Below are 26,319 nucleotides of genomic sequence, written 5' to 3' on the forward strand. Positions count from 1 at the left end.
GAACCTCAGGCATGAGAGTCTCTTTGCATAATAATTATGCTATCTACCACTGCAAAAGTGCATTGTCTCACTTTACTCATTAGTCAGTTTTTTTTTTAATTTATTGGGGGACTAATGGTTTATAGTCGATAGTAAAAATACAGAGCATGTGTAACAGTTCCACATAACATTTCAACCCCCACTAGGTCCTTCTCTGTCATCATGTTCCAAGACCTAAACCCTCTCCCTGACCAGAGTATTTTGCTTTGGTACAATGCACCAACTCCAGTCCAAGTTAGTCAGATTTTTTTTTTTTTTTTAATTTGGTGCAGACATGGATGCAGGAAACAATGCTAGGTGAGACTGAGGGCGGTACGACTCAAGGAACATGCAGCCTGGTGAAGAACGCACCAGTGAATATGATTGTGCGTTTGTGTCTGTGTGTGCAATGCTATCATTGGGAGACTACATGAGAAAAGCACTCACCCAGTCTAGGTGATGGATCCTTGCCAGACAGAAAGATGTTTAGGCTGAACAACCAGAAGAATAAAGTGGAATGAGCCAAAAGAAGCATGAAGGAAAAATATCCCAGGGAGGAGCATTTTGATAGTCTTAGGTAGACCAGATGGACAGGAGTCGATTAAAGGAAAAGGAAGCCAGAAGAGAGTCCCTGGAGAGGAAGGAGGCAGACATGGTTCTGTAAGAGGAAAACACCTATCTGACAGGGAATGCTCCAATAGTGAAGTTCTTGGTCAAGGGACACATTTTCAGATTTGGGGAATATCACTCTATGCAAATTCTGAGATTACAGCATCTTGACTGGAGTATATGAGAAAGGGCTTTTATCGGGACCCGGTGGTGGCACACCTGGTTGAGCACACATGTTACAATACACAAGGACCCAGGTTCGAGCCCCCAGTCCCCACCTGAAGAGGGAAAGTTTTTCAAGTGGTCAAGCAGTCTTGCAGATGTCTCTCTCTCTCTCCCTCTCTAAAACCCCTTTCCTTCTCGATTTCTGGCTGTCTCTATCCAATAAGTAAAGATAGTAAAAAAATTTTAAAAAGAGAAAGGGCTGATATTTGCTTTATGATGAGTAAAAGAGAAATTACATCCTTTTCACATATGGAATTTGACTCATAACTTGATCGTTTTTGGGAATTAGCAGGTGTAGAGCACAATCTCCTGTACCTCGACCACAAATGGTGAATCCTTCTGACACACTGTCATCATCCTCATCACTCATTTTTCCATCTAACAGTCTCTGAGAGATGGGATTAGAAGTGAACTTTAATAGCAAAGACCTTCACCAAGTCAGGTCCTAGTCATAAGCACACATAGTGCAAGACTCTGGTACTGGACACAGCCCACAGATCATGGTGACTTCTTTCTGGATCAGAAATTGCCTTGGTGATGCGATGTGTCAAGAAACAACTTCTGTTTGGGTAGCCCAGCAGGATGGGTCCCACTTGCATCAGATGTCAAAGGCTGTGTGAATACAGAGATAACTGGCTCGGGAGAGCATTTCTGATTTCCACATTGCTCAGATCCACTGCCAGGACAACATGTTGGGATCTTAACTTTCTGTTGCAAAAGATTCCTGATAATTTCATACAGAAATAATATTCGTTTATTTTTCACTGTCCTCAGCAAGAGACGGTTGCTTCTAAGGGAACTGAGTTAGTAATTGACAGTGGCTGGATTTGATCAGTGGTTGTTAAGCTTGTTCTCACAGATCTACTTTATTCTCCTTGCTAAATAGAGACAGATAATCACCCAAGTATAGTCAATAGCATCACTGGTTTTAACTGCCCACGGTACATGCCAGAGATTTTTAGAAGTCATGAAATTTGACTTCTTTTTAATATTTTATTTGTTTTACTTTAATGACAGATACAAAAGACACAGAGAGAAAGATAAGACCACTGCTCAACTCTGGCTTATGGAGGTGCTGGGGGTTGAACCTGGGCCCTCAGAGGCTCAAAGCTGAAAGTCTTTTGCATAACCACTATGCTGTCTCCCCAGTCCTTGACTTCTCTTACCTATGACCACCACTCTAAATTTCTTGACTTCCCTTAACCACATATCTTCCCACATTCCTGTTCTACTTAAGAGGCCAAGGTTCGGTGGATTCTGGGAACATCTGTGTACACAAGTGGGTGAAATGTCATCCTGAAGGCACATGGCCCCAAGCCTTGACCCACCCATCACAAACAATTCTTTTAGGCTTTCTAGTGTGTTCAAGATTATAAAGGCCATTTTCATATCAACACAACTTCATGGGGCCTGGTAGGTAGAGCACATATTGTAACATATGTGAGGCCCTAGGTCTGATCCCTGAGATCATGTCATGGTACACTGGATACCATAGAGGGAAATCCATGCATCAGTCCTTTGGGGTCTCCCCTTTCTATCTGCTCTCTTTCTTTCCTCTCTTCTATCCTTCCCACCATCCCTCCTACCCTCCCTCCCTGGCAAAATTAATTTTTAATTGCTCAGAATCCAGAACAATTGCAAGAGAAGGCTGACAAAAGCAGGGAAGAGGAAGAAAGGTGAGTTAGAAGACTCTCTAAATGCCCATAGGTGTAACCTAACCTGCTAAAGGACTCAGTGTGTTCAGTAATTATATTTATAGAATACATTTTTAAAAAATTAGACCAGGATGGATCCTCAGCAGTATCTTTCACTTGTGAGGCACTTGCTTCATTCCCTGACTCTGTATTTAAAAAAAAAAAAATCACACCATGACATAAACATAACTTCACAAATCATTCAAGAATATAATTACTAAATTCTAGATTTACAGTCTACATTGGCATTCTGCTAAGAGCTGAGCCTGCTAAGATGGCATATTGACAGCTGGGAAGAAATAAGGTAGGGCCAGTGTCAGAAGAACCTTAGACACTAACTAGTAGGAACTCCCAGATGCTTATGAGCAGAGTGACATTCCAGAACCAGAGGTGAAGTTCCACATGGGATGGTGGGGGCTCTGGAGACAAATGGGTCAATCAGGGGAGGATGGGAACCTCAGGTGTGGAGTGCCCCTCACATCTATGTCCAAACAGGACCAGCTACACAGGACAATGATGATCAGAAAGTGCCCAGCAGCCCAGCACCTGCCACACTGCTCTCTAGAAGTGTTGTATATCATGAGGCTATAGCAAACACTCTCAGTACAATTTTGATCTAAGGAAGAAAAAAGGACTAACACGTGGGCAGAGAGAATACATTCTCAGTCCTCCGCTTTCCCTGGTAACATTGCTACAGTTTGATCTGTAAGGTCTAGCTGGTCTAAGACACTGACTTTGCTCTCTCTACTTCCTCTTGACTCTGCTCTGACTCAGCACAAGATCCTGGAATAGATACACGTTAGAACTGGGTATATCCCACTGACAGACTCGTTAAACCCAGGGACCTGCATGATTTGAGAGCTCATGCTTCTTCCAAGCCTACAGCAAGCAGATCTTTTCATCTATTCTACCTCCTCCCCAACTCCACCACCCTGGTCATTCTTCTTTTAGTTCATTCTTCTAATAGTGGGGAATATAAAGACTTTGTGACTTTTAGAATGCTCTACAACTTACCTTTTATCTTCAGAGGTGAGATGGTGTGTTTAGGGTGGTATGCTGTAAGCTTTTGCTTATGATGTTACAGGTACTGGAATCTAATGGGAAAGTGACATTGATGGCTGCTGTTTAGCTTCTAAGTAGAGTGGGCTTGCTAATGGTGCCATTGTCCATAGTCTGGTAAGTGAAACTCCAAGGCATCAGACTACTAGCAGGAGGAAAGACATGGAACCCTCATCTCACACAGTTTTTTTTTTAATTTTTTTATTTTTGAGAGAGATGGGGAGAGAGACAGACAGAGAGAGAGAGACAGACAGACAGACAGACAGAGAGAAATGATCTCACACAGTTTAGGAAGACTTCTCTAGACCATCCTGGATGGAAATCAGAAACAGAACAACTTTTCTCCTAACCTCTAGAAGAAAAGTGAGAGAAAAAAGTTGAAAAAACTTCTACACACTGTCAGTTTTTTCTTTCTTTAGCCCAATTCAATACTTCACTCTTCAAAAAGAGCTTGTAATCACTAAAAAATATTTATTAGTTTACCCTAAAAGATGTACTTTCTTAAATGAACGTTGGTTGAATGACTCCTTGCATGAGTACTCGAAAGCGAGGGATCAAGCAAAGAGAGTCTTGTGATGTTAAAACTTCATCGTCCAACTGTCCACATCATTTAGAACAACAAGGCATACACTGTGTTGCTTTTCCAAAGGGAAGGCCTGTGTAGTCAAATGAAGACATGTTAATTTTTTTTGGTCTCCAGGGTTATTGCTGGGGCTCGGTGCCTGCATGATGAATCCACTGCTCCCTTTCTCCCTTTTTGTTGCCCTTGTTGTTTATCATTGTTGTTATTATTATTGCTGTCATTGATGTTGGATAGGACAGAGAGAAATGGAGAGAGGAGGGGAAGACAGAGGGGGGAGAGAAAGACAGACACCTGCAGACCTGCTTCATCGCCTGTGAGGCGACCCCTCCACCCCCGCAGGTGAGAAGTGGGGGCTTGAACTAGGATCCTTACACTGGTCCATGCGCTTTGCACCATGTGAGTTCAACCTGCTGCGCTACTGCCCAGCCCCCTATGAAATGAAATGCTCATTTTTTTTTATCCATTGCTAGACAAATATAAAAAAAAGTAACTGTTTTTTGAAACTTCACCAAATTCTAAAAAATTCCAGATGGTGTGACTTAAAGCTTGGTATGGGATAGACGTGAGATTTAGGCTGTTGGTTGGCTTGTAGCAACTCGGGAGATAAGCAAGTCTCCTTCCCAGTAGCTGTGGATACCATTTTTTAAGAGGCTGCTTTTCACATGGCTGAGTGGGAACTGTTAATTCAGACCTGGTTCATTATTCTCCTGAGCCACCTTGGTTGGTTAGCTAGTAAGCAAGTCTGAATGGCCGATGCTTAACACTCCATGCTGCCACAGTTCAAGTTTCAAGCTACCAGTCATGTCCACATTTTCAAATCTATCATTAAAGAATGATGTCATGAGACTCAAGTTCTGGGTAGACATCATTCTTTTGTAAAGAGAAAAAATAAAGAACTTTTTAAAAGGAAAAAAAAAAGCTCTGTAGCATATGCTAAACATTTAAAATTAATTACCCATCTTCAATTTTGCATAGAGCTTGGTTCTGAAATACCATTTTAAGTCAAATGGAAAGCACATGTATTCATGCCATTTTGTGGAAATCAATGGTGTGTGATTATTGCTTTGATTATTTGTTGTCTAATTTCTCCATTTTTTTGCAAGCAGTATAATGAAGCAAATTCGAAATGCTTTTTATTTTCAGTGTTCCAGGCTGCAATCATTGTTTTCATCTCTATTATTAGACCACTAATTTTTCTGGTAGGCTAGGATTATTGCACCATGATTTATTTATTTGTTTAAAATATTTATTTATTTATTCATTCCCTTTTGTTGTCCTTGTTGTTTTATTATTGTTGTTACTGATGTCGTTGTTGTTGGACAGGACAGAGAGAAATGGAAAGGAGGGGAAGACAGAGGGGGAGAGAAAGATAGACACCTGCAGACCTGCTTCACCACTTGTGATGTGACTCCCCTGCAGCTGGGGAGTTGGGGGCTCAAGCCGGGATCCTTACGCTGGTCCTGCGCTTAACCCTCTGCACTACCGCCCGACTCCCAATTTCACCATGATTAAAGCATGGCCACTGGAAACCGTGAGGCTACTGTCCTAGCTAAAATTGATTATGCTTTCAAGTGAAAAATACTTGCCATTAAAGTTACATTTCAGAACATTACTGTTAAAAGCGATTGTGTTAGTTTGAACAACAGATAGAAAACAAAAGCTGAGAAAAGTGCTTCCCTGGGTTTTGAATAAAGACATTCCAAAACATCTGGCATAGATCATGTAATTTCACTTGAATTTTTGTTCAGTTGAATTCTTACAGTAATTTCCCCCTCCTAACCACTAGACCAAATATAGAATATTTAGTTCCTCTTTAGTCTGAGGACTAACTAGTCCTTTTAGCAAGGTGATCCTGGCAACAGTGGGTTAGATACCTCTCCCACTTAGGCACAAACTTGGTCTAACTTATCTCTGAATCCTAAGAGTCTATTTCAAGGGAAGGCAGATAGGGGCACTTCTAATGGGAAACAGAAACCAAGGAGACACCAGAAAAGTAATACCCATTTATTTATCTACTGGACTCTCTTTTTATGCAGCACCAAGGAATCCACTGAGGGTCTCAAACATGCCTGATCTTGCATAACAGCTTACCAGGTACAGCTTCTCCACTCTATACACAGAGAGTGAGAGAGAGAGAGAGAGAGAGAGAGAGAGAGAGAGAGGAGAGAGAGAGCTATCAGCGTACCAATTCACTATTCATATGAGGCCCCCTTGGTGTTGTCCATAGTTCCAAGGCTTGAACCTAAGACCTCATACACAGTAAAGCAGGTGCTTTCTCTCCTGGATTATCTCCTGCCCCTTGATACCATCAAGTGGACCCCTTATCACTGCCATCAAGATAACTGAGCCTGCCTTTATGGTTTCCGGCATCAATCCAGTCAAAATAAATCAGGTACTTTCCATTCAATTCACACTGTGATTATCTGGCTTCCAAATGGCATCACATTGAAACCGGTAACTGACACTAAAGACACCGCTACTCTAAGTAATTTAAGGAACTTAATAGCTCTCACTCAGGAAGCTGAATCTCAGAAAAATCCAGTGATCTCCACAAGATTGCTCAGCCAGCCAGCAAGCTCAGACCTGGCATGTGAATCTCATTCACAACAGAGCACACCTATGAAGTTACACCTGAAATACGCTTTTGCTAATGATTCAGAAAATAAGTCTAACACTCAACAGATAACACTGTAAAATGCCACCTAGAGTTTTAAGACAACAGAAATGTTTCTCAGCAACAAACAAACAACAACAGAAAATACCCCCAAATCACAGTAAAATTTCAAAGATTAGGAAAGCCTGCAGCAACTCCCTCCCAGTGGAATCAGAGCACCTTCTGTTCACACCTGCAAACACATTTCGGGGTGTCGCCTACCTTGAAGACGTTGATAGGGAGGTCGATGACCACATAGATGAGGTCCCCGAGGGCCAGGCTGGCAATTAGCGCGTTGGGGCCGTTTCGCATACACTTGTTCTGGTAAATGATCCTGAGCAGCGTGGCATTGCCCACCATGCCCACAATGAAAATAGTACAGGAGATCACGGTGTTGATGTATTTGAAAGCAGAGGTGATCTTAGTCTGCTGGGGGCAGTAGTTGTGCATTGAGCCATTGCTGGGGAGCACCAAATTTGTGGGTCGGTGGGTGGTGGCTAGGAGGTTTGGTTCTGTCCCCAGAAATGTGGTGAATTCCTCATCCCCACGAATGCTCAGGTTTGTGTTGTGGCTCTCGGGATTATCACCCAGGACACAGCCAATCAGCAGTGCCCAGAAGGGCAGCCTGAGGCAATAGGTTCCCATCTTGTTGGGCTGTTGAGCAAAGAAGGTCTCTCTTACTGGGTGGCTCGTACCCTCTCTCCACTCTGGTTTTCTACCTGAAAGAGAAAAGGAGTAAATATAACTTTGATGACAAAGTCCAGCCACCAAGAAGACTGTAAGGAGTAATTATCTCCCCATTCAGTGAAAAAGCAGAATTGATTTGGTAATAAGATGTATCTAGTTGTATTTACTGTCGAATGTGAAACAGTAATTCCCCAATAAAGAAATTAAAAAAAAAAAAGATATATCTACGCCAAGCTGCATCATGGCCAGGCTAATATAGAAAAGGTCAAGGCTCTCTCATGGTGAGTCTGGCTCCTTCTCTAATTCTGTTTGCCTCTCTCAACTCTTTATCCATACTATACTTGTTTCTAGGTAACAGTTCGGATTAAGATATATCATGTAGCAGAGAATAAGTTATGGTTTTTTTCCCCTCTACTACACCTAGGCTGATTAGTAACCAAACTATAAAATCTATCATCAAGAGTTGACATAAAATGTGCTTATCGGCATTATATATTGCATGAAAAGTTATGTAATGTTAAGGAATAAAATGTGCTTATAGGCATTATATATTGCATAAAAGTTATGTAATGTTAAGGTATAAAGTTACCAAATTTTGTAATGAACGATTCAATATTCCAAAATGATTCAAGACTCCCAAATGTGTGCCGTTCTGTGGAGGAAACAATTACCATGGGACTAAAATGCAGCAGCATCAGTAACCAACCAGTGCAAGCATCACAAAATGTTAATTTAACATCAAAACTCTGGTGAATACCCTCCAGACACTTAGCAACTTTAGCCACAATTAGAAAGCAGGCAATTGGTAAGTTATTTTTTATTGAAAGTCTTGATAATAAATGTGCATAATAAATATCTTTTTTTTTTTTTTTTTAACTCAGAAATGATTGTCATGCTACTTGCCAGTGGATAATGCTGGGAGAAGACTTTCCTAGGCCAGGCAAACCATCTGGCAGTCCACGGGCTGCTAGTCTTGTTCTTTAAACAGCCAACAGAGCCACAGTCACTGTGCTAAGCATTCCATGTGCATGGGGCAATCTAATTCATGTCATGGAACTCTGAGGTGGACACACTTCCCTCTAAACAGGGAAACAGAGGTAGTTTGTCTAGGTCACAGCTGGTGGTAGTGGGGCAGGACATTGATTCTTCAGGTTAGACTGAGCTCAGTGACTAGACTATTAGTGCTTCTTATTATATCAGAAGGGTAGTTAGACATTTTCAGATGACCTTTTTCTTTCTTTTTTAATCACATGAACTCAAGTCATAATTAAAATGTTTATAATTGCACCTTTCCTTTTCTGCTCATAGTTGTAATTAACTACTTTCAAGGAATTTTGACACTTTGGGAAATTAATAAAACTTGGGTTAGTCAGTATGTGGATGAAATAAGACTTATTCAAGTTCTGTAAAATGTATAAAGTAAATACAGGTACAAATATATACTTTGTGGTCTGGGAGGTGGTGAAGCGGATAAGGCCAGGGACTCTCATGTATGAGGTCCTGAGTTTGATCCCCAGCAGCACATGTATCAGAGTGATGTCTGGTTCTTTCTCATCTTTCTCATAAATAAATAAATAAATAAATAAAGCCTTTAAAAATATCATATATGTTTGCCTTCTCCAGAGATTTTTTTCCAGGAACCTGAAGTAATATTTTATTTAGTAATACTTTATTTTACAAAAAAGTAATTAATATGTTTATTTATCTGGCTTGAATTTTATGACTAGAAATAGGTAGGGGAAGTAGTTCCATTTACTCCTGAAAACCAAATCTTAAAGACATAAGTCAGTTGGTCAAGCTTAGACATTGTTAAACTTCCAGGGAAGGAAGTGTGAATTGGTCTAGTTTTGTGGAAAACAGTATGGAAGTTTCTTGAAATATTAAAAACAGATCTACCGCATATAATTCAGTGATTATCCTCCTAGCAATCTGTCCAAAGAAAACAAAAACACTCATCTAAAAAGACATTTACACTTCTGTGTTAATTGTAGCTTGCTTTACAATAGCCATGGGAATGACCCAAGTGCCCAAGGACAGGTAAGTGGAACGTATGAACAAAGAAATACCACTCAGCTCTCAGGAAATATAAAATCTTGCTATCTGTGGCAACAAGGATGGAACCGTAGGGGGTCATACTAAGCAAAATAAGTCAGAAGCAGAAAGACAAATACTGGATAATCTCACTCAGAAGAGGCATATCAAGAAAGAAAGCAAGGGGACAGACAAACAAAGGCAACCAAAACAAACCTTTGGATCCTGACAACAGAACTGAGCTTACCAAAGGGAGATGGGTGGGAAAAGGGTTGTGGTTTGTGGTGGAGGGAAATTGTATGTTGACTGTGAGGCAGATGTGGTGACACAGATTTAAAGAGGTGTGAAACAGTACTTCTAGAGTACCCATGGTCCTTTGAGGGCTAACAATACCTTAATTGAAAAAAATTGGATAGCGCCATACTCTGTTCTGTGTGTGACCCAGGTTCAAGCCTCGCCCCCACCACACTGAAGGAAGCCTTTTTTTTTTTTTTTCTTTTTGGCTTTTTAAAAAAGTTTTTAAAAATTATTTTATTATTTTTATTTATTGGATAGAGGCATCCAGAAATCAAGAGGGTAAGGGGAGATATAGAAAGAGAGACACCTGCAATACTGCTTCACCATTCATAAAGTTTTCCCCCTGCAGGTGGGAACTGGGAGGATCTGAACCCAGGTCCTTGTGCACTGTAATATGTACACTCAACCAGGTACACCACCACCTGGCACCCTTGGAGGAAGCTTTGGTGCTGATGCTGTGCTCTGTCTTTCTCTTCTTTGCCTTCTCTGTAAAAAAAATGTTTGTTTGTTTGTTTGTTTTTCAAGAGGGAACTTGGTCAAAATTTCTTGGTCAAAAAGTGACAGGACAAATGTAATGCTTGGTTTTACTTGCTCACACAAAGGACTTGACTGAATCTGACTAATCATAAACAAACAAACAAACAAACAAACAAAAAGGGGAACATGTTCGATACCTGTCAGTTCTGCCTACACTTCATTATCAGCAGTTTCCGCTTCCTGCTTTCCTCCCTCCCCTTTTTCTTTTTTTGTTGTCACTGAGGCTTCGGTGCTTCAGAGTGACTTTCACATAGAGAGATAGAGAGAGACACAAGGAAAGACATGACAGCAGTGAAGCTTCCGTGAGTGTGGTGGGCCCACGCTAAATCCCAAGTTGTGTACACGACAAAGTGATCCAAAAGTGAGCTATTTTGCTTGCCCTTCCCCCTATTTCTTACAGTGTAGAATGAATATTTCACCAAATACTGACAAACCTCCTAAATGCCACTATTTCCATTCCACGAGGTACTCTAAAAAGGAAGCATATTGTCACCTCAGCTCTAATCCCAGATGTTAGGAGAAAAGGATTCTTCAATAGCTTGTGTGTGCTATTTAGTGATGAAAGTCTATTCTTTCCTGTAGGAATGAAATAATTCTCCAAGAACAGTTTTCTTAAAAACAAGAGAGAGCCTTTTCCAGAAACAGAGTAGCTCTTTGCCCATCAAAGTTTGTGAGGAAGCCATTTAGTGAACTGGCCTGGCTGCCATGGGCCATCACCCCATATATTGAAGGTTTTGTTGGCTGGAGCAGGAGCCAAGGGGGCCAAGATTGTGGGCCCTTATCAAAGTCTGAGCCAGCACCACTGAAACCATCTGCCCTTCTTCTCCAAAAGTGACAGAAGCATAAAAATCATTCCTGATGCCATCTCCATTAGCCCTTTGCATGTAGGAAGCTACAGAACTGGTAGGTCCTTGGCCAAGGCATGTGCATAACAGTTGTGGAATGGGAAACACAGAACCACTGAAACAGCCAGACACAATGCAGGTTCCTCTAAGTTTGGGTCTGTAGCTCACTTCTATCGACATTGTATTCTGAATCATCATCAGTTATAGTCATAACTTTAGGGCTCAAACCTGGAAGGTGTGGTTTCTAGATTCAGTTTTCATCATATCTGAGGTGTTCTGAAATGATTATTCAGGAAGAGGGCGAAAACCTTATGCTTACACTTTAACCATTTAAACTTTTCAGGCTTTGGGGATCAAAGTTCACCTGTAATCAGTAATTTGGAAATTCCAGCCTCATCAAAATGGCAAGAGCTTAGAGCAGGTAATTCACCTGAAATGTTTGCCAACGTGTTTCTCAATCAGCACCTAAAACAAAGGGTGTGCATAGATATGTGTTGTGTGTGTGGAATCACAAACATCCACCAGAGGAGGGAAGAAAACAATAAACAAACCTAGGAACGGTTTACAGTTTTCTCTGGGGGTTCTGCCCACTGGATAAGAATCTAGCAACTTCAATATGTCTCTCACTCCCCAGCTTCACCAGTAGCTCTGCCCCAGAACTCCCCCAGGATGGTGTAAATAGCCTTCTACCTTCTATAAACCGCCCTTGTTGTCTGCACATGAAGGCAACAAGTGTTCCCAGAACAGGGCGCCCAGACCTCCAAAGGCAGAGCTTCAAGGCTGGCTGCGCTGGGGTTTTCCCAGAACACACCAGTCCCTCGCACCCAGAACCCTTGGCCACCCTTGCCCTGGCCCCCAGGGGTGCGGCGGGAAGAAGCAGGAGAGGAAGCCAAAGTCTGTTCGGGAAAACTTTGGAGCCAACGACAAAGCCACTGATGTGCCACCAAGTTCTCGCAAAGCTGGAATTGAAAGAGCGCCCCAGCAAGAACCGTTGCTTTTCCTTTGAACTATAGGTCCCCATCCCACCTGGATAGCCCCCATTAGTGTCCCCAAATCCCAAGCGTTACCAGGGCGCACCCTCTGCCAGGAAGGCGCCGGTCCCACCGCGCCCTTAGGCAGGTGGGTGCAGAGGGTCTCACCCAACCGAGGGGTGAGGAGGCTGGCTCCTTGCCCTCCTCCTCCTCTTCAATCCAGGGGCCCCAGGATACCACCCCCGCCCCGGCCCTAAAAGAACAGACCCGCACCCACCGTGGAGCTGGGTGTCCCGGCGCCCCGGCGTGCAGTCTTGCCGCACAGCCGGGGGACTTTCTGGGCTCGGCTTCTCCGGGGAAGTCTCCCCAGCTCCAGCCTCCAGCCTCCCGCCGCCGGCTGGGATGGAGCCGCTCCAAGGCCGAGACACAGTCGCCCGAGCCCAGGGCTGAGTGTCCAGTCCGCGCGGAGGTCTCGGGCAGAGCGCCCCGGGACCCCGCCTCCCTCGTCGGCTCCTCCCCCCGCGCAGAGCGGAGCCCCCGCCGGGACCGCCGGGACGTCCCAGCCCAGCCGCCCGCCCCCGGCTGCGGCCACGCTGTAAAGCTCTAGATGCCGCCCCCCTCCCTCCCAGGCCCCGGGGGCCCGGAGCCTTTTAACTCATTCCTCTCTGCAGGGGAGGGTGCGGGGAGTCGTGGGGAGGGGAGTTCCGTGCAGGAACTCAGCTGCGAGGAGGGTCTTGGAGAGCTCCTGCAGGAGAGTAAACTAGGAGGTAGGCCTTGGGGAACCCCCTGCAGACGGAATCCCAGTCCAAATCCTGTTCTCCTGTTAAAGAACCTTCCCATTCACTAGATTATGCGCGCTTTGGTGCTATCTTGTCCCATGGAAAAGGCCAGAGAGCCTCATGGTTCCTTCAGCCATTCAGTCAATTAGGTGCAAGCCCTCAGATTTTATTCTAAATTAGGGAAGGTGAGAGCTGTTAAAGGACGAAGTCCCGTGACAAATAAATAAATAAATAAATAAAGGTTGAGAAGTTGAGGACTTTGAGAAAATCTTCCTCGAGTCCTCCAGGTCAGCTGTGGAAATGTGAATTTGGAATTCTGGACAATGCAAATCTCTGGAAAACAGCCTCAGGCAACAAGCCCTTTCTCACCAGTTTGCCTTGGAGGCCAGAGGACTCCTCTGGAGCCCCACCCTCCAGCCTACTCTGGCTTGGTGAGGAGCATTGGTTTGTCTCCTGGGGTGTCTCTCAGCAAAGTGGTCCAGGCTTCCTCAGAGCATGGCGACTGAGTTCCAGAGAGTGTCCCCAGAGACAGGAAGTGGAAAGTAGTAGAAAGTAGGTGGGAGAATGGGCTCACAGACTCATCTGTGCTAAGTCCAGCAGTCATTCAGAGATGTAGATTCCACCTGTAAATGCAAGGAGTATCCGGGAATTTTTTTTTCTTTCTTTTCTCTCTTTCACTCTCTCCTTTAAGATAAAGACAGAGAATGAGAGACAGAGACTATAGCATCAAAACTTCCTTCAAATACAGTGGAGCTAGGCCCAGAACTAGGCCATGCACATGACAAAGCAGCTCGCTATCCAAGTGAGCTATATTGCCAACCTTGTCCAAGAAGATGAGGAGGCATTTTGCAAAACCATCAAAGAGACCCACAACCTACTCCTGGAAGAAACCTAAATAGTTCAGTTGCACTAGGTATTTCTCTGTGCAAGAATATTCTCTCCCCAGCTACCGCCACGATGAAGAATCTGTCGGCTGTGATAACCAGTAGCTTGTTTAAGTTCCATATTTCACATTTTTTTTTGCCTCCAGGGTTATTGCTGGGGTTCTGTGCCTGCACTACGAATCCACTGCTCCTGGAGGCCATTTTTTCCCCTTTTGTCACCCTTGTTTATCATTGTTATTATTATTGTTGTTATTGCTGTCATTGTTGTTGGGTAGGACAGAGAGAAATGGAGAGAGGAGGGGAAGACAGAGAGGGGGTGAGAAAGACAGACACCTGCAGACCTGCTTCACCACTTGTGAAGCGACCCCCCCTGCAGGTGGGGAGCCAGGAGCTTGAACCAGGATCCTTATGCTGGTCCTTGCACTTCATGCCATATTTCTCAATTTAAAAGTGCTCCTTCCAGCACCTATCCTGTCCAGTTAAAAATATTTTCAGGGAAAAAAACTTTATTTCCTCTTTCCAGAAAGGCAGTTCTATCTATACCTTGGTTCATACCTTGGCACGTGAAAAGCATGTGCTCCTGGGTCTTACCTGTTACATTTGGTGACCAGACACTCTTGGACAATGCATCTGGACATGGCAAGCTGTCTCAGTCATTGATAAACCACATCTATCAACTCCTACCTCTTGAGACAGCTTATCCCACTATGGTACAGGTTTAATCATTTGAATTCTTCTTTCACCACATCCATTAGGATAACTATTATCAAAAAGGAAGAGGGCAACAAGTATTGGCAAGGACACGGAGAAATTGAAATCATTGTCTATTGCTTCTTCTTCTAGCGTTTACCCTTCTTCCGTAGCCAGTCAACAGCGTCAGGTTGAGCCTGATGTCAAGTTTCGAGACCTCCTTTGAATCTGGAGAGGTGGCAGTCATTGACTATGTGGGTCATAGTCTGTCTGGAGCCGCAGGGGCAGTTCGGGTCGTCTCTGGCTCCCCAGCGATGGAACATAGTGGCACACCGGCCATGGCCTGTTCGATAGCGATTGAGGAGGGCCCAATCATAACGTGCTAGGTCAAAGCCGGGTTGACGCTTGCAGGGGTCTGTGATGAGGTGTTTGTTCTTTACCTCAGCTGACTGCCAGCTCTGTTTCCAAGAGTCTGGAACAGAGAAGTTCAGTGTAGGCGTAGGGGACCAGATTGGGTGACGAGACGTCAAGCGTTGGACAGGGTGGGCGAAGATATCCGCGTATATTGGCAGGTCTGGTCGAGCGTAGACGTGGGAAATGAACTTAGATGAAGCCGCATCCCGACGAATATCTGGCGGGGCGATGTTGCTAAGAACTGGCAGCCATGGAACCAGGGTGGAACGGATGGTTCCAGAAATTATCCTCATGGAGGAATATTGCTGTCTATTGCTGATGGAGATTCAAAGTAGAACAGCAGCTGTGGGGAAAGTAGGGCAACTCCTCAAGGAACTGAATATAAAATCACTATGATTCAGCAAGTCTCCTTTTGGGTATATGCTCCAAGTGATTGAAAGTAGGTACTCAGAAACTTTTTACTTATGTCCATAGCTGCATTATTCACAAGAGCCAAAAGAGAGAAACAAAATGCCTATCTAGGAATGAATGGGTAAACAGAGTATAGCATATACATGCAATATAACATTTAGGCAAAAGAAGAGTGGAATTCTGACACACTACAACACACATGAGGGTTGAAGACACTGTGCTAAGTGAATGAAGTCTGATGCAGAAGGAAAGGTATCGTTTGATTCTGCCTGTATCAGGTGCTTGGAAAAATCACACAGTAAAAATCACAGAGATGAGAAGTAGAAAGGCAGTTGCAAGGCACTGGGAGGAGAAAAAAAATATGGGTTTACTGTTCAGTGTGTTCCAGAGTTTAAGTTGGGGAAGATGAAAAAATTCTGGAGATAAATAGTGATGACATTGTCTGCACAACAAACTGAATGTGTTTAATGCCACTAAACTGTACACTTAACATAGCTAAAACAATGAAAACATATTTTATACTGTTTACCATAATGAGAGATTCTTCCTGAATAGAGGATGAAACCTGTCTCCATACAATATTTTCTGTTTATCTTCCCTTTAATTTCACAGAACGAGTTTATTATCTTTGCTTTAAAAAAAAAAAGGTGTTTTTTTTTTTTTTTAATAGAGAGGGAAAAAAAAAGAGACAAGAACATTGCTCAGCTTTGGTATATAATGGTGCTGGGAATTGAACCTGGCATGCATGGGGCCTTGGGCATGCAAATAATGTGCTCTAAACTCCTTGGGTCCCACCCCCCATTTTGTACTTCTGAAATACATAATAATTTCTATTTTTTTTAAAAAAATGTTTATTTATAGGTAGGCACAGAGAGAAATTGAGTAAGGAGGGGGAGATAGACAGGAAAAGAGACAGAGAGACACCTGCATCCCTGCTTCACCACTCATGAAGCTTTCCCTGCAGGTGGGGACCAGGGGCTTGAACCTGGGTCCTTGTGCACTATAATCTATGCACTTAACCCCCAACATGTTAATTTCTAGATCTGATTACATTGTTCAGACTGACTTCCAGAGATGGCTTGGGCTCAGATTTATAAGTCGTCTGGATTTCAGGAAGACTTTTAAGCCCACACATGACTACTGGTTCAAGCAGCTCTTTAAAAGAAGCATTACCATAATGCCAGTTACAATGGCTCTTTGGGAATCATGTTCTCATTATTGATTTCTTGAACAAAATTGTTGAGGATTAAGAAGTACTCAAGATAGCACTTAAAAGCCCACTTTTCATGATTCCTCAGAGCAAATGTTTTTTGTGAATTTAAGTTTCTTGATTCAAATATGCAAGTCTGTCTCATCATTTCTAACTCCTAAGATCCTCAGACTATTTCAGCACTAGAGGATTCTTGTCTCACAGTTTTTGTTAGGAATGCTGTGATCATTTTCAGGTTCCCTGGAGGAAGGAAAGCATGAGGGTTCAGAGAAGAAATACAAAGATAAAGAAAGGTTGGGGAGATGGCTGAGGGGGTTGGGTGGGTGGGGTGAGGTGCACCTACATGATTTCACCAGTCCTGAGAGTCTTTTTCTTTTTTCTTCTCTTTTAAAAAAAAAATATATATATATATATATATTACTATATTTACTTATTAGTTGGATAGAGACAGTCAGAAACTGAGAGGGAAAGGGGAGATAGGGAGAGAAAGAGAGGCACCAGCAGCCCTGCTTCACCACTTGCAAAGCGGATTCCCCCTGTAGGTGGGGACCGGGGGCTTGAACCTGAATTCTTACACATTGTAACATGTGTACTCAACCAGGTGCGTCATCACCAGGCCCCTTATTTTTTCTTTTAGATAGAATGTGGGAGGTAGAGAGATGAGTGAGAGGAAGAGATACAAGGGCATTACTCCATCAGTTGTGGAGCTTTCCTTGTGTATGGTGATCCCATGTGCTGTTGGAGCTAGCACTCAAGACTTCTAGTAGTAGACTCTCATAGTCTCTGGACTCTGAGGTTCATATTTTTTCTTTTTAACCATAGCACTGATCAGCTCTGGTGCTTCAAGGGGGTTGAACCTGGCTGGAACTTGAGAGCCTCAGGCATGAAAGTCTCTTTGCATAACCGTTATGCTGTCTACCTGCACCTTTTTTTTTTTTTTGAGCAGAGAAATTCTTTTTTTTAATTAAAAAAAAATTTTATTTATTTTCCCTTTTGTTGCCCTTATTGTTTTTATTGTTGTTGTAGTTATTATTGTTGTTGTCATTGTTAGATAGGACAGAGAGAAATGGATAGAGGAGGGGAAGACAGAGATGGGGAGAGGAAGATAGACACCTGCAGACCTGCTTCACCGCCTGTGAAGTGACTCCCCTGTAGGTGGGGAGCCGGGGGCTCAAACCTGGATCCTTGTGCTGGTCCCTGCACTTCGCACCATGTGCGCTTAACCCACTGCACTACTGCCCGACTCCCCCAGAGTAATTCTTAGCTCTGGTTTATGGTGGTGACGGGACCTTGGGGCCTCAGGCAAGACAGTCTCTCTACGTAACTGTTATGCTATCTACCCTGCCCTTCTTTTCCTCATTTTATTGGGGGTGGTGGTGGTGGTGGTGGTTAATGGTTTACAGTACAGTTTCCAGGACATAAGTGCAGTTTCTCAACTCCCCATGATAGGTGTCTACAAAACACCATTAATTAAAAATCTCTCTGGAACATGATGGTAGAGGACTTAGTGGAGGTTGTATTGTTGTGTGGAAAACTGGGAAATTTTATGTATGTACAAACTATTGTATTTACTTTTTTTAAAAAAGGATATTAATTACCCAATAAATAAATAAAAAATTTAAAATGTCTGCAGGTAGGGAAGGTAGCATAATGGTTATGCAAAAAACTTTCATGCCTAAGACTCTTTTTTTTTATTGGGGAATTAATGTTTTACATTCAACAGTAAGTACAATAGTTTGTACATGCATAACATTCCCCAGTTTCCCATATAACAATACAACCCCCACTAGGTCCTCTGAATCCTTCTTGGACCTGTATTCTCCCCACCCACCCACCCCAGAGTCTTTTACTTGGGTGCAATACGCCAATTCCATTTCAGGTTCTACTTGTGTTTTCTTTTCTGATCTTGTTTTTCAGCTTCGGCCTGAGAGTGAGATCATCCCATATTCATCCTTCTGTTTCTGACTTATTTCACTCAACATGATTTTTTCAAGGTCCATCCAAGATCAGCTGAAAACGATGAAGTCACCATTTTTAATAGCTGAGTAGTATTCCATTGTGTATATATACCACAACTTGCTCAGCCACTCATCTGTTGTTGGACACCTGGATTGCTTCAGGTTTTGGCTATTACAAATTGTGCTGCCAAAAACATATGTGTACACAGGTCTTTTTGGATGGATATGTTGGGTTCCTTAGGATATATCCCCAGGAGAGGAATTGCAGGATCATAGGGTAGGTCCATTTCTAGCCTTCTGAGAGTTCTCCAGATTGTTCTCCACAGAAGTTGGACCAATTTACATTCCCACCAGCAGTGTAGGAGGGTTCCTTTGACCCCACACCCTCTCCAGCATTTGCTGCTGTTACCTTTTCTGATGTGACATCCTCACAGGAGTGAAGTGGTATCTCATTGTTGTCTTGATTTGCATTTCTCTGACAATCAGAGACTTGGAGCATTTTTTCATGTGTTTCTCGCATGCCTAAGACTCTTAAAGTCCTAGGTTCAATCCCTAGCAACACTATAAGCCAAAACTGAACAGTGCTCTGGTAAAAAAATCAGTCAATCAGTCAATCAATCAATCAATCAATCTCTGATGGTAGTTTGTTTTCGGGGGTTTTCCTGCTTTTTGAAACTTTCTATTATGCCTCTTTGTTTTTACTACAGACCTACCTTAGCACCTACTGTCTCTAACCAAAAGAACCAAGGGGGACTTTTGTCTTTATGGCAACAGATGAAAGTTAAAACCAGGGCTCAGCAGTGGTTTTCCAGCAGCTTTGCTATTGCATTCTGAGCAGCGAAAGTGGCTCTTCCCCGGGAGCCACAATTTATCATTGCATTTATCATAGCATAGCATTCCTGTCTCTGTCTACTATATGTTGGTGTGACCTTAGGTTTTATGTGTTACTTGGTATAATTTAGTAGGTTGTTGCTGGGTCTGAGAATGCTCACCATTTTGTCCATGTCCATGAATGAATGCCGAATGCTTCTTCAATTAATGACATTTATTTATTTATTTATTCATTTTTTACTATTTTTTATTGGGGAATTAATGTTTTACATTCAACAGTAAATACAATAGTTTGTACATGCATAGCATCCCCCAGATTCCCATATAACAATACAACCCCACTAGGTCCTCTGCAATTAATGACATTTTGACTTAGAAGGTTTCATAGGAACAGTTTACTTTTGGCCCAGGAGGGGACTGTATTTAAAAGTATTAGTGTGTAGATGGATTGCTGAATATTCTAAAGTGTTTTCACACTGCAAAATGCTGCACATGTGGTCAAATATATACATATAGAAAATTGTAGTTCAGTGTTTTCCTTAAATGCTGGTGGCTTCTGTGGAGGAGAGATGAAATTTAGGTTAATCTTAGTCTTAGGCAGGGTGAGCAGATATGAAGTGTCTTTTGAAGGTGTACTTCATCTGGAAAAAAAAAGTCTTTTACATGCATCAAGACTGCAGCTATTCTGGTTTCCAGGACAGACAGGAGACAGTTGAATGTATCCAATCTCATGAAGAAGAAAATGGACAACATAAAAGGTATAACATTTTACAGGACAACTAACAAAAATCTAAAATAAATAAATAAATAAATAAATAAATAAATGGATAGTTTTCTCTAGGTTAAAATAGACCCAATAGGACCACAGCTACTTATCCTGTATTGGATTGAATCAGGATAAATCAACTGTCAAGGACTATTGAGCTGGAGAGTGTAAGAATTTAGATTTTGGGGCAGGGGGTAGATAGCATAATGGTTAAGCAAAGAGACTTTTATGTCTCGGACTCCAAAGTCCCAGATTCAGTCCCCCTGCACCATGATAAACCAGAGTTGAGCAGTGCTCTGGCTAAAAAAAAGGGGGGGGTCAGATGGTGGCGCACAGGGTTAAGTGAATATAGTGTGAAAGGCCAGGACCCGAGCAAGGATCCCAGTTCAAGCACCAGGCTCCCCACCTGCAGGGGTGTCGTCTTACAATCAGTGAAGCAGGTCTGCAGGTGTCTTTCTCTCCCCCTCTCTGTCTTCCTCTCCTCTCTTAATTTCTATCTGTTCTATCCAACAACATTAACAATAAAAACAACAATGGGAAAAAAAGATGGCTGCCAGGAACAGTGGATACTTAGTGCAGGCATAGAACCCCAGTGGTGACCCTAGAGGCAAATATATATATATATATATATATATATATATATATATATATATATATGACTAGATAACAGATACTATTAAAAATTATCCAGCTATGACATCATCTCCCCAGACAATAACTTGAATCCACCTGCATATCAGATTTCAGGTTCAGGGAAAAAAAAAAACTAGTATAGCCACAGGCCCTTTGGAATATAACTAAAATATGCCTACTAGCTACCTACAAAACGGAGACCCCCCCAACTCTTCATCTGCACTATTCCAGCCTTTAGCTTTATGATTAGTCAACAATTTGTTTGGCTTTATATGTTAACTCTCTTTTCAGCCACCAGGTTGTAGATGCTACCATGATGCTGACCAGACTTTCCTGGGCAGACAACCCCACCAATGTGTCCTGGAGCTCCGATTCCCCAGAACCCTGCCCCACTAGGGAAAGATAGAGGCAGTCTGGGAGTATGGATCAGGCTGTCAACGCCCATGTTCAGCAGGGCAGCAATTCAGAAGCCAGACCTTCCACCTTCTGCATCTCACAGTGACCCCACTCATAGCCTGGTTTTTGGTTATCAGGGCCTGGGATCTTTCATAATCTAGCAGATGAAACTAGTCCATTCACTGTAGGTATCAGGATTCTAAGGGAACAAAAAGGATGAACCTTAGTGACCCAGGACTCTTCCAAAATCTATTTGCAACATATTTGCTATTATGGCATTGGTCAAAGCAAATAACACGATCAAGTGCAAAGTCAGTATTGGAACAGACTAAGGGGGGGAGAGAGAGAGAGAATATTACTGCAACTATTTGTGCAGACAATCTATGGCAACCAAGAACTGCTCTGAGATTAGAGCAGATTGAGTCAAAGGGATGAAATAAGAAGAGTAAACAATGACTCTAAACTAGTCTAGAGGGAGTTCAAAACAGTTTCTCCGTGTTTATTGAGTAAATACTATGTTCCAGTTTCTGTATTAGGTGTGGAGATGAAAACAATAGCTAGCTGTGATTAAGACATGACCCTACCCTGAAAAAGCTTGAGGCTGATGGAAGAAGAGCTGGGTGAAACTTTGAAACAAAACCCCATTAGGATAAAGTCATCTGCTCAGAAAAAGATTTGTTTGAGATCAAGGTGGGGGGGGGGGAGTACTGTTTAGCTCTATCATGTGGTCATGCCAGGGACTGAACATGTGGTCTCCGGAACCTCAGAATGCAAGTCTGGTGCACTTTCACTGAAATCAACCAGGCCCTAGGACTGTCAAGTAAATCTCTTTGTTTTTATGATTTGGTCCAGACAGTCTCTGTCACAATTAGTGAACTCAGCTCTTATCACCCAAAAGGAGATATAGGCACCATGCAAACAAGTGGCTGCAGGAGAAAGATCAGCAGTGAAACCCTTAGGAGACCTGGAAAGGAACCTGCACGAATGGCCTCCCTGGTTTGAGTTTTTCTTCTTCCTCTGCCTCCTTTTCCTCTTTTGAAAGAGAGGAGGGGGGAAGGCAAATGCAGAGAAAGGAGAGACATCATAGCACTGTGCCACCATCCTGCTGCATTCATAGTGCTCCTGTATGGTGTTTGGGCTTCAGCCCAGGGCCTGTTTATAGTAAGATGTGTGTTCTACTGACTGAGCTATCTCTCAGCCCCAGTTTGAAAATATCAAAGTGGATGTAGTTGATATCTAGGGGGATATGGAACTGTAAGCTTGGATCTAGAGGGGAGCTTCAGGTTTGAAATATGAGCACTGTAGTCAGTAACTGGAATCATGATTTGGATGCATTTCATTTAGAGAGATAATGCGAAAAAGGAAAGTGCAAAGAAACCAGGGTGAGCCATGTGCAAAGGATTTAGGATTAGCAACAACTAGACGTCTGTCAAAAAGAGTGTCCTCAGAGAAAGCAGCAAGGAAGGGCAGTGCTTGTGATGCTAGAGAAGAAAGAGCTTCAGGAATGAAGGGGTGGTCAAGAGAGGTCAAAGGGAACAGAGTGAGACCATGGCACAGCGAGAGGCAACAAGGGGGAGATTGTTCTGAGGATGTCAGGCCTCGCCTCTGGGCAAAACCTGCCACTTCACACACATTGGAAATAATTTAGTAATTGGAAACAGTGCAAGAAAACGTGCAGAAACACCACTAAGTATTGAGCATAAACATTTTTGCTGGATTTATTTTTATAAAACCAGCACCATTAATAATCAGGGCTATGTTAGGGTTTTGTTTTTTTCCTGGAGGATTTTTTGTGAAAATTTTACCAAAAGGAACGTTATTGAGAAAAAACATTCTTCATGTATTTTTACAAGAAGGTGAGTATGTATAAAGTTTCTAATAGTGGCCTTTTCTAATTTCTATTTAAAATTAGAAAGCTATTTTCCTTTACCTTACTTAATTCCAACATAAATAAGCAAGATTTGAGAGTCTTAGTTCTAAAGATTAATCAATCGAAGAAATATCTGATACAGGTATAGCAAAGCCTTTGAGAAGTTTTTATCATTGATTTGTCAGTCAAGGCTTTGTGACTATGGTAAGTCCTCTCTTAACATTGTAGATGGGTTTTGGAAACTGCAATTTTAAGTGTGACTTTGTGTAATAAAACTAAGTCAATTTTCCCATAGGCTAATTGCTATAAATGAAAATTAAGTTTCTATGGCATACCTCTGGTCATAGAAACATCATCTAACAATATTTCTAGTCACAGAAACATCACCTAACTTCTACATAAAGTCCAAAACACGGGGGTCAGAGTGGTGGTACATCCAGTAGAACATACATGTTATTCATGAGTATCTGGGTTCAAGCCCTTAGTTCCCACCTCCAGGAGGGAAATTTCATGAATAATGGAGTAGTACTGCAGATGTCTCTCTCTCTCCTACTTTCTCCCTCTGTCTACCTCTCATTTGCTCTTTCTTTTTTATTAGTGATATAATATTGTTTTACAAAATTAAAAATAACAAGGGTACAATTTCACACAATTTCTACCGCCGGAGTTCTGAATCCCCAACCCCTCCATGTAAGCTACAACAGTTTCCCCAACGTTGCAGACATGGGTTAGCTATTACTTCTACAACTGTCTGTCTATATTTGTATATATTTGCCCATTTTTAAGGTCCCATCTTCTTTTCCTTTCCAAGTCACACATACACCTATTACTATATCCAGATGTTCCTCTATTTACCCTCCTTCCTTGCTGGTTCCTGATGGAGTTGGAGTTCAGAGCCCTCTGGTTATCTTCCCCCTATCACTTCGCCCCACTGGGAGTATGGATCAAATTTATTCTTCAGGTGCAAAAGGTAGGAGTTCTGGATTCTGTAATTGTTTATCTACTGGAATTGGGCATTGGCAGGTTGACCCATACTCCCAGCCTGTTTCTATCTTTGCCTAGCGGGGTACAGCCCTGGAGTGGTGAGGTTTCAAGACACATTGGTGTCTACCTCTCATTCTCTTAAAAAAATGGTGAAGTCGTGTGATTATTCATCCAATCAGTCTTTTTTTTTTGGCTCCAGGGTTATGTTTGGGCTCAGTGCCTGCTCTACGAATCCAATGCTTCTGGAAGCCATTTTCCCCATTTTTTTTGCCCTTGTTGTTGTTATTATTGTTATAGTTGTTATTGCTGCTGTTGTTGTTGGACAGACAGAGAGAAACTGAGAGAGAAGGAGAAGACAGAGAGGGGGAAGAGAAAGACAGACACCTGCAGACCTGCTTCACCACTTGTGAAGCAACTCCCCTGCAGGTGGGGAGTCAGGGGCTCGAACTGGGATCCTTACTCTGGTCCTTGCACTTCATGCCATATGTGCTTAACCCACTGTGCTACTGCATGGCCCCCCAAACAATAATTTTTCAACCCAATTTTTCTAGTTCAGGGTTATGGGTGGTTGAAGCCTCTCTGAGGAGCAGTTCAGGTTCTAAGTGAGACCCAGTTCTGGAGAGGATCTTTCCCTCATGGGCCATACCATATGCACCCACATTCACTCTAACCACTGAGACAGACCAGTTAATCTCATGTACCCATCTTTGGAATGTGGGTGGAAATAAAAACCATGGAGAAAACTATGGACATCAGGAGCATGTGTAAAGTAAGACAAAGTGACTTTGGCTGGGAGTTCATTTTTTTCTCATCAGTGTTATGGTGAAGTGACATTGAACAAAAATGTTCTTCAAGAACACTCTGTTTTGTTCTAATATAGATCTTATATATATATATATATATATTCCCTTTTGTTACCCTTGTTTTTTTATTGTAGTTATTATTGTTGTTATTGATGTCATTGTTCTTAGATAGAACAGAGAGAAATGGAGAGAGGATGGGGAGATGGGGAGAGAAAGACAGACACCTGCAGACCTGCTTCACCACCTGTGAAGGGGCTCCTCTGCAGGTGGGGAGCCGGGCTTGAACCTGGGATCCTTACGCCGGTCCTTGCACTTCGCGCCATATGCGCTTAACCCACCCTGCTACCGCCTGACTCCCCTAATAGAGATCATGTTAATAGGCTTCTTGCTGTAAAGAACTCAGACATAGGATTTCAGAATTCTGTTCTGTGTCAGCTCCACCATCCCTGGCATCTCCTGGGATATTAGCTGTTTTTCCTAGATGCTGCCTCCCCTGTTTGTGGAGACTCAGAGGCAGCTTTGCGTGAAGGAGGCTGGGTAGATTGTGCAGCGCCTCAGGGAGCTTTGCTAATGGCCTTCTGGCTTGAATATAAATGGCAGGATCCCTGTATTACATTGCTAAGACTGCTACCACAACACAACACCACAGTGAGGATGGGGCTTTTTGTTTGTTTGTTTGTTTGTTTTTGTTAGGACAGGGGCTTCAACAACAAAACCTCCTCAGTTTTACAGGCCGGAAATTGGAGATGAAGGTACCCCCAGATTGAATTTCTTCTGAGGCCCCTCTCCTGGCCTTGCAAATGGCAACTTCACTGTGTCCACACATGGGCTCTTCTCTGTGTGTGCAGGTGTGTGTTCCCTAATCACCTCCTTTTAGAAGGTCACCAGTCAGCTTAAGGCCCACCCACAGGGCTTTGTTTTCCTTTAATTACCCCTTTCAAGGTCCTTTCTCTAAATCATCCACAAGCTGAGGCACTAGAGGTCAGAACTAAAGATATGAACTGTACGGAAGGACACAGGTCAGTGCATACTTACAGCAAATACTCAGAGCTGGAGGTGTGCAATGGCCGCGTGGTTTCACACACATATTGAGCACGTGTGACTACATTCCAGGTTCCAACACTGCTCCAACTTGCTACATCACATACTGCCCTTTAAATGGTTAAAAAACAAGTTCACATTTGGCTTTATGTGCTTACAAATGTATGTTTTTCTTGTTGTTTTTTTTCCCCCCAGAAATATTGGAAAGTCAGTTAAAGACATCATAACATTCACCTCTATATATTGTGTTACCTTTAAGCAGAGAACATTTCCCTGGTAAATTCACTTCTGACTTTCTTTAGTGTTTATTTCTTCTCAAACATGGACATGATCCTGGTGTGTGTGTGTGTGTATGTGTGTGTGTGTGTGTGTGTGTGTGTTTTCCTGTTGTCCCCTTTTCATAAAGTGTGTTTATTATCTTCTAGGCTGGTGTTCATCAG

The 26,319-nt window shown here is 42.6% G+C and overlaps 1 protein-coding gene across 1 annotated transcript in view; it reads right to left on the reverse strand.

Annotated features, from left to right (window-relative positions):
* EDNRA (endothelin receptor type A) overlaps window positions 1-12,730 on the reverse strand; it is a 90,047-nt gene extending 77,317 nt beyond the window's left edge. The window contains exons 1-2 of the mRNA XM_007528168.3: window positions 12,487-12,730; window positions 7,064-7,560 (exon numbers count right to left, since the gene is read on the reverse strand). Of these exons, the coding sequence (XP_007528230.1) occupies window positions 7,064-7,486 (423 nt within the window). The 5' untranslated portion in view covers window positions 7,487-7,560; window positions 12,487-12,730. The remainder of the gene's footprint in view (window positions 1-7,063; window positions 7,561-12,486) is intronic.
* Between the last annotated feature and the right edge of the window lie 13,589 nt (window positions 12,731-26,319).

Source organism: Erinaceus europaeus, chromosome 19 (genome assembly GCF_950295315.1).
Source record: "Erinaceus europaeus chromosome 19, mEriEur2.1, whole genome shotgun sequence".
NCBI lineage: Eukaryota > Metazoa > Chordata > Mammalia > Eulipotyphla > Erinaceidae > Erinaceus > Erinaceus europaeus.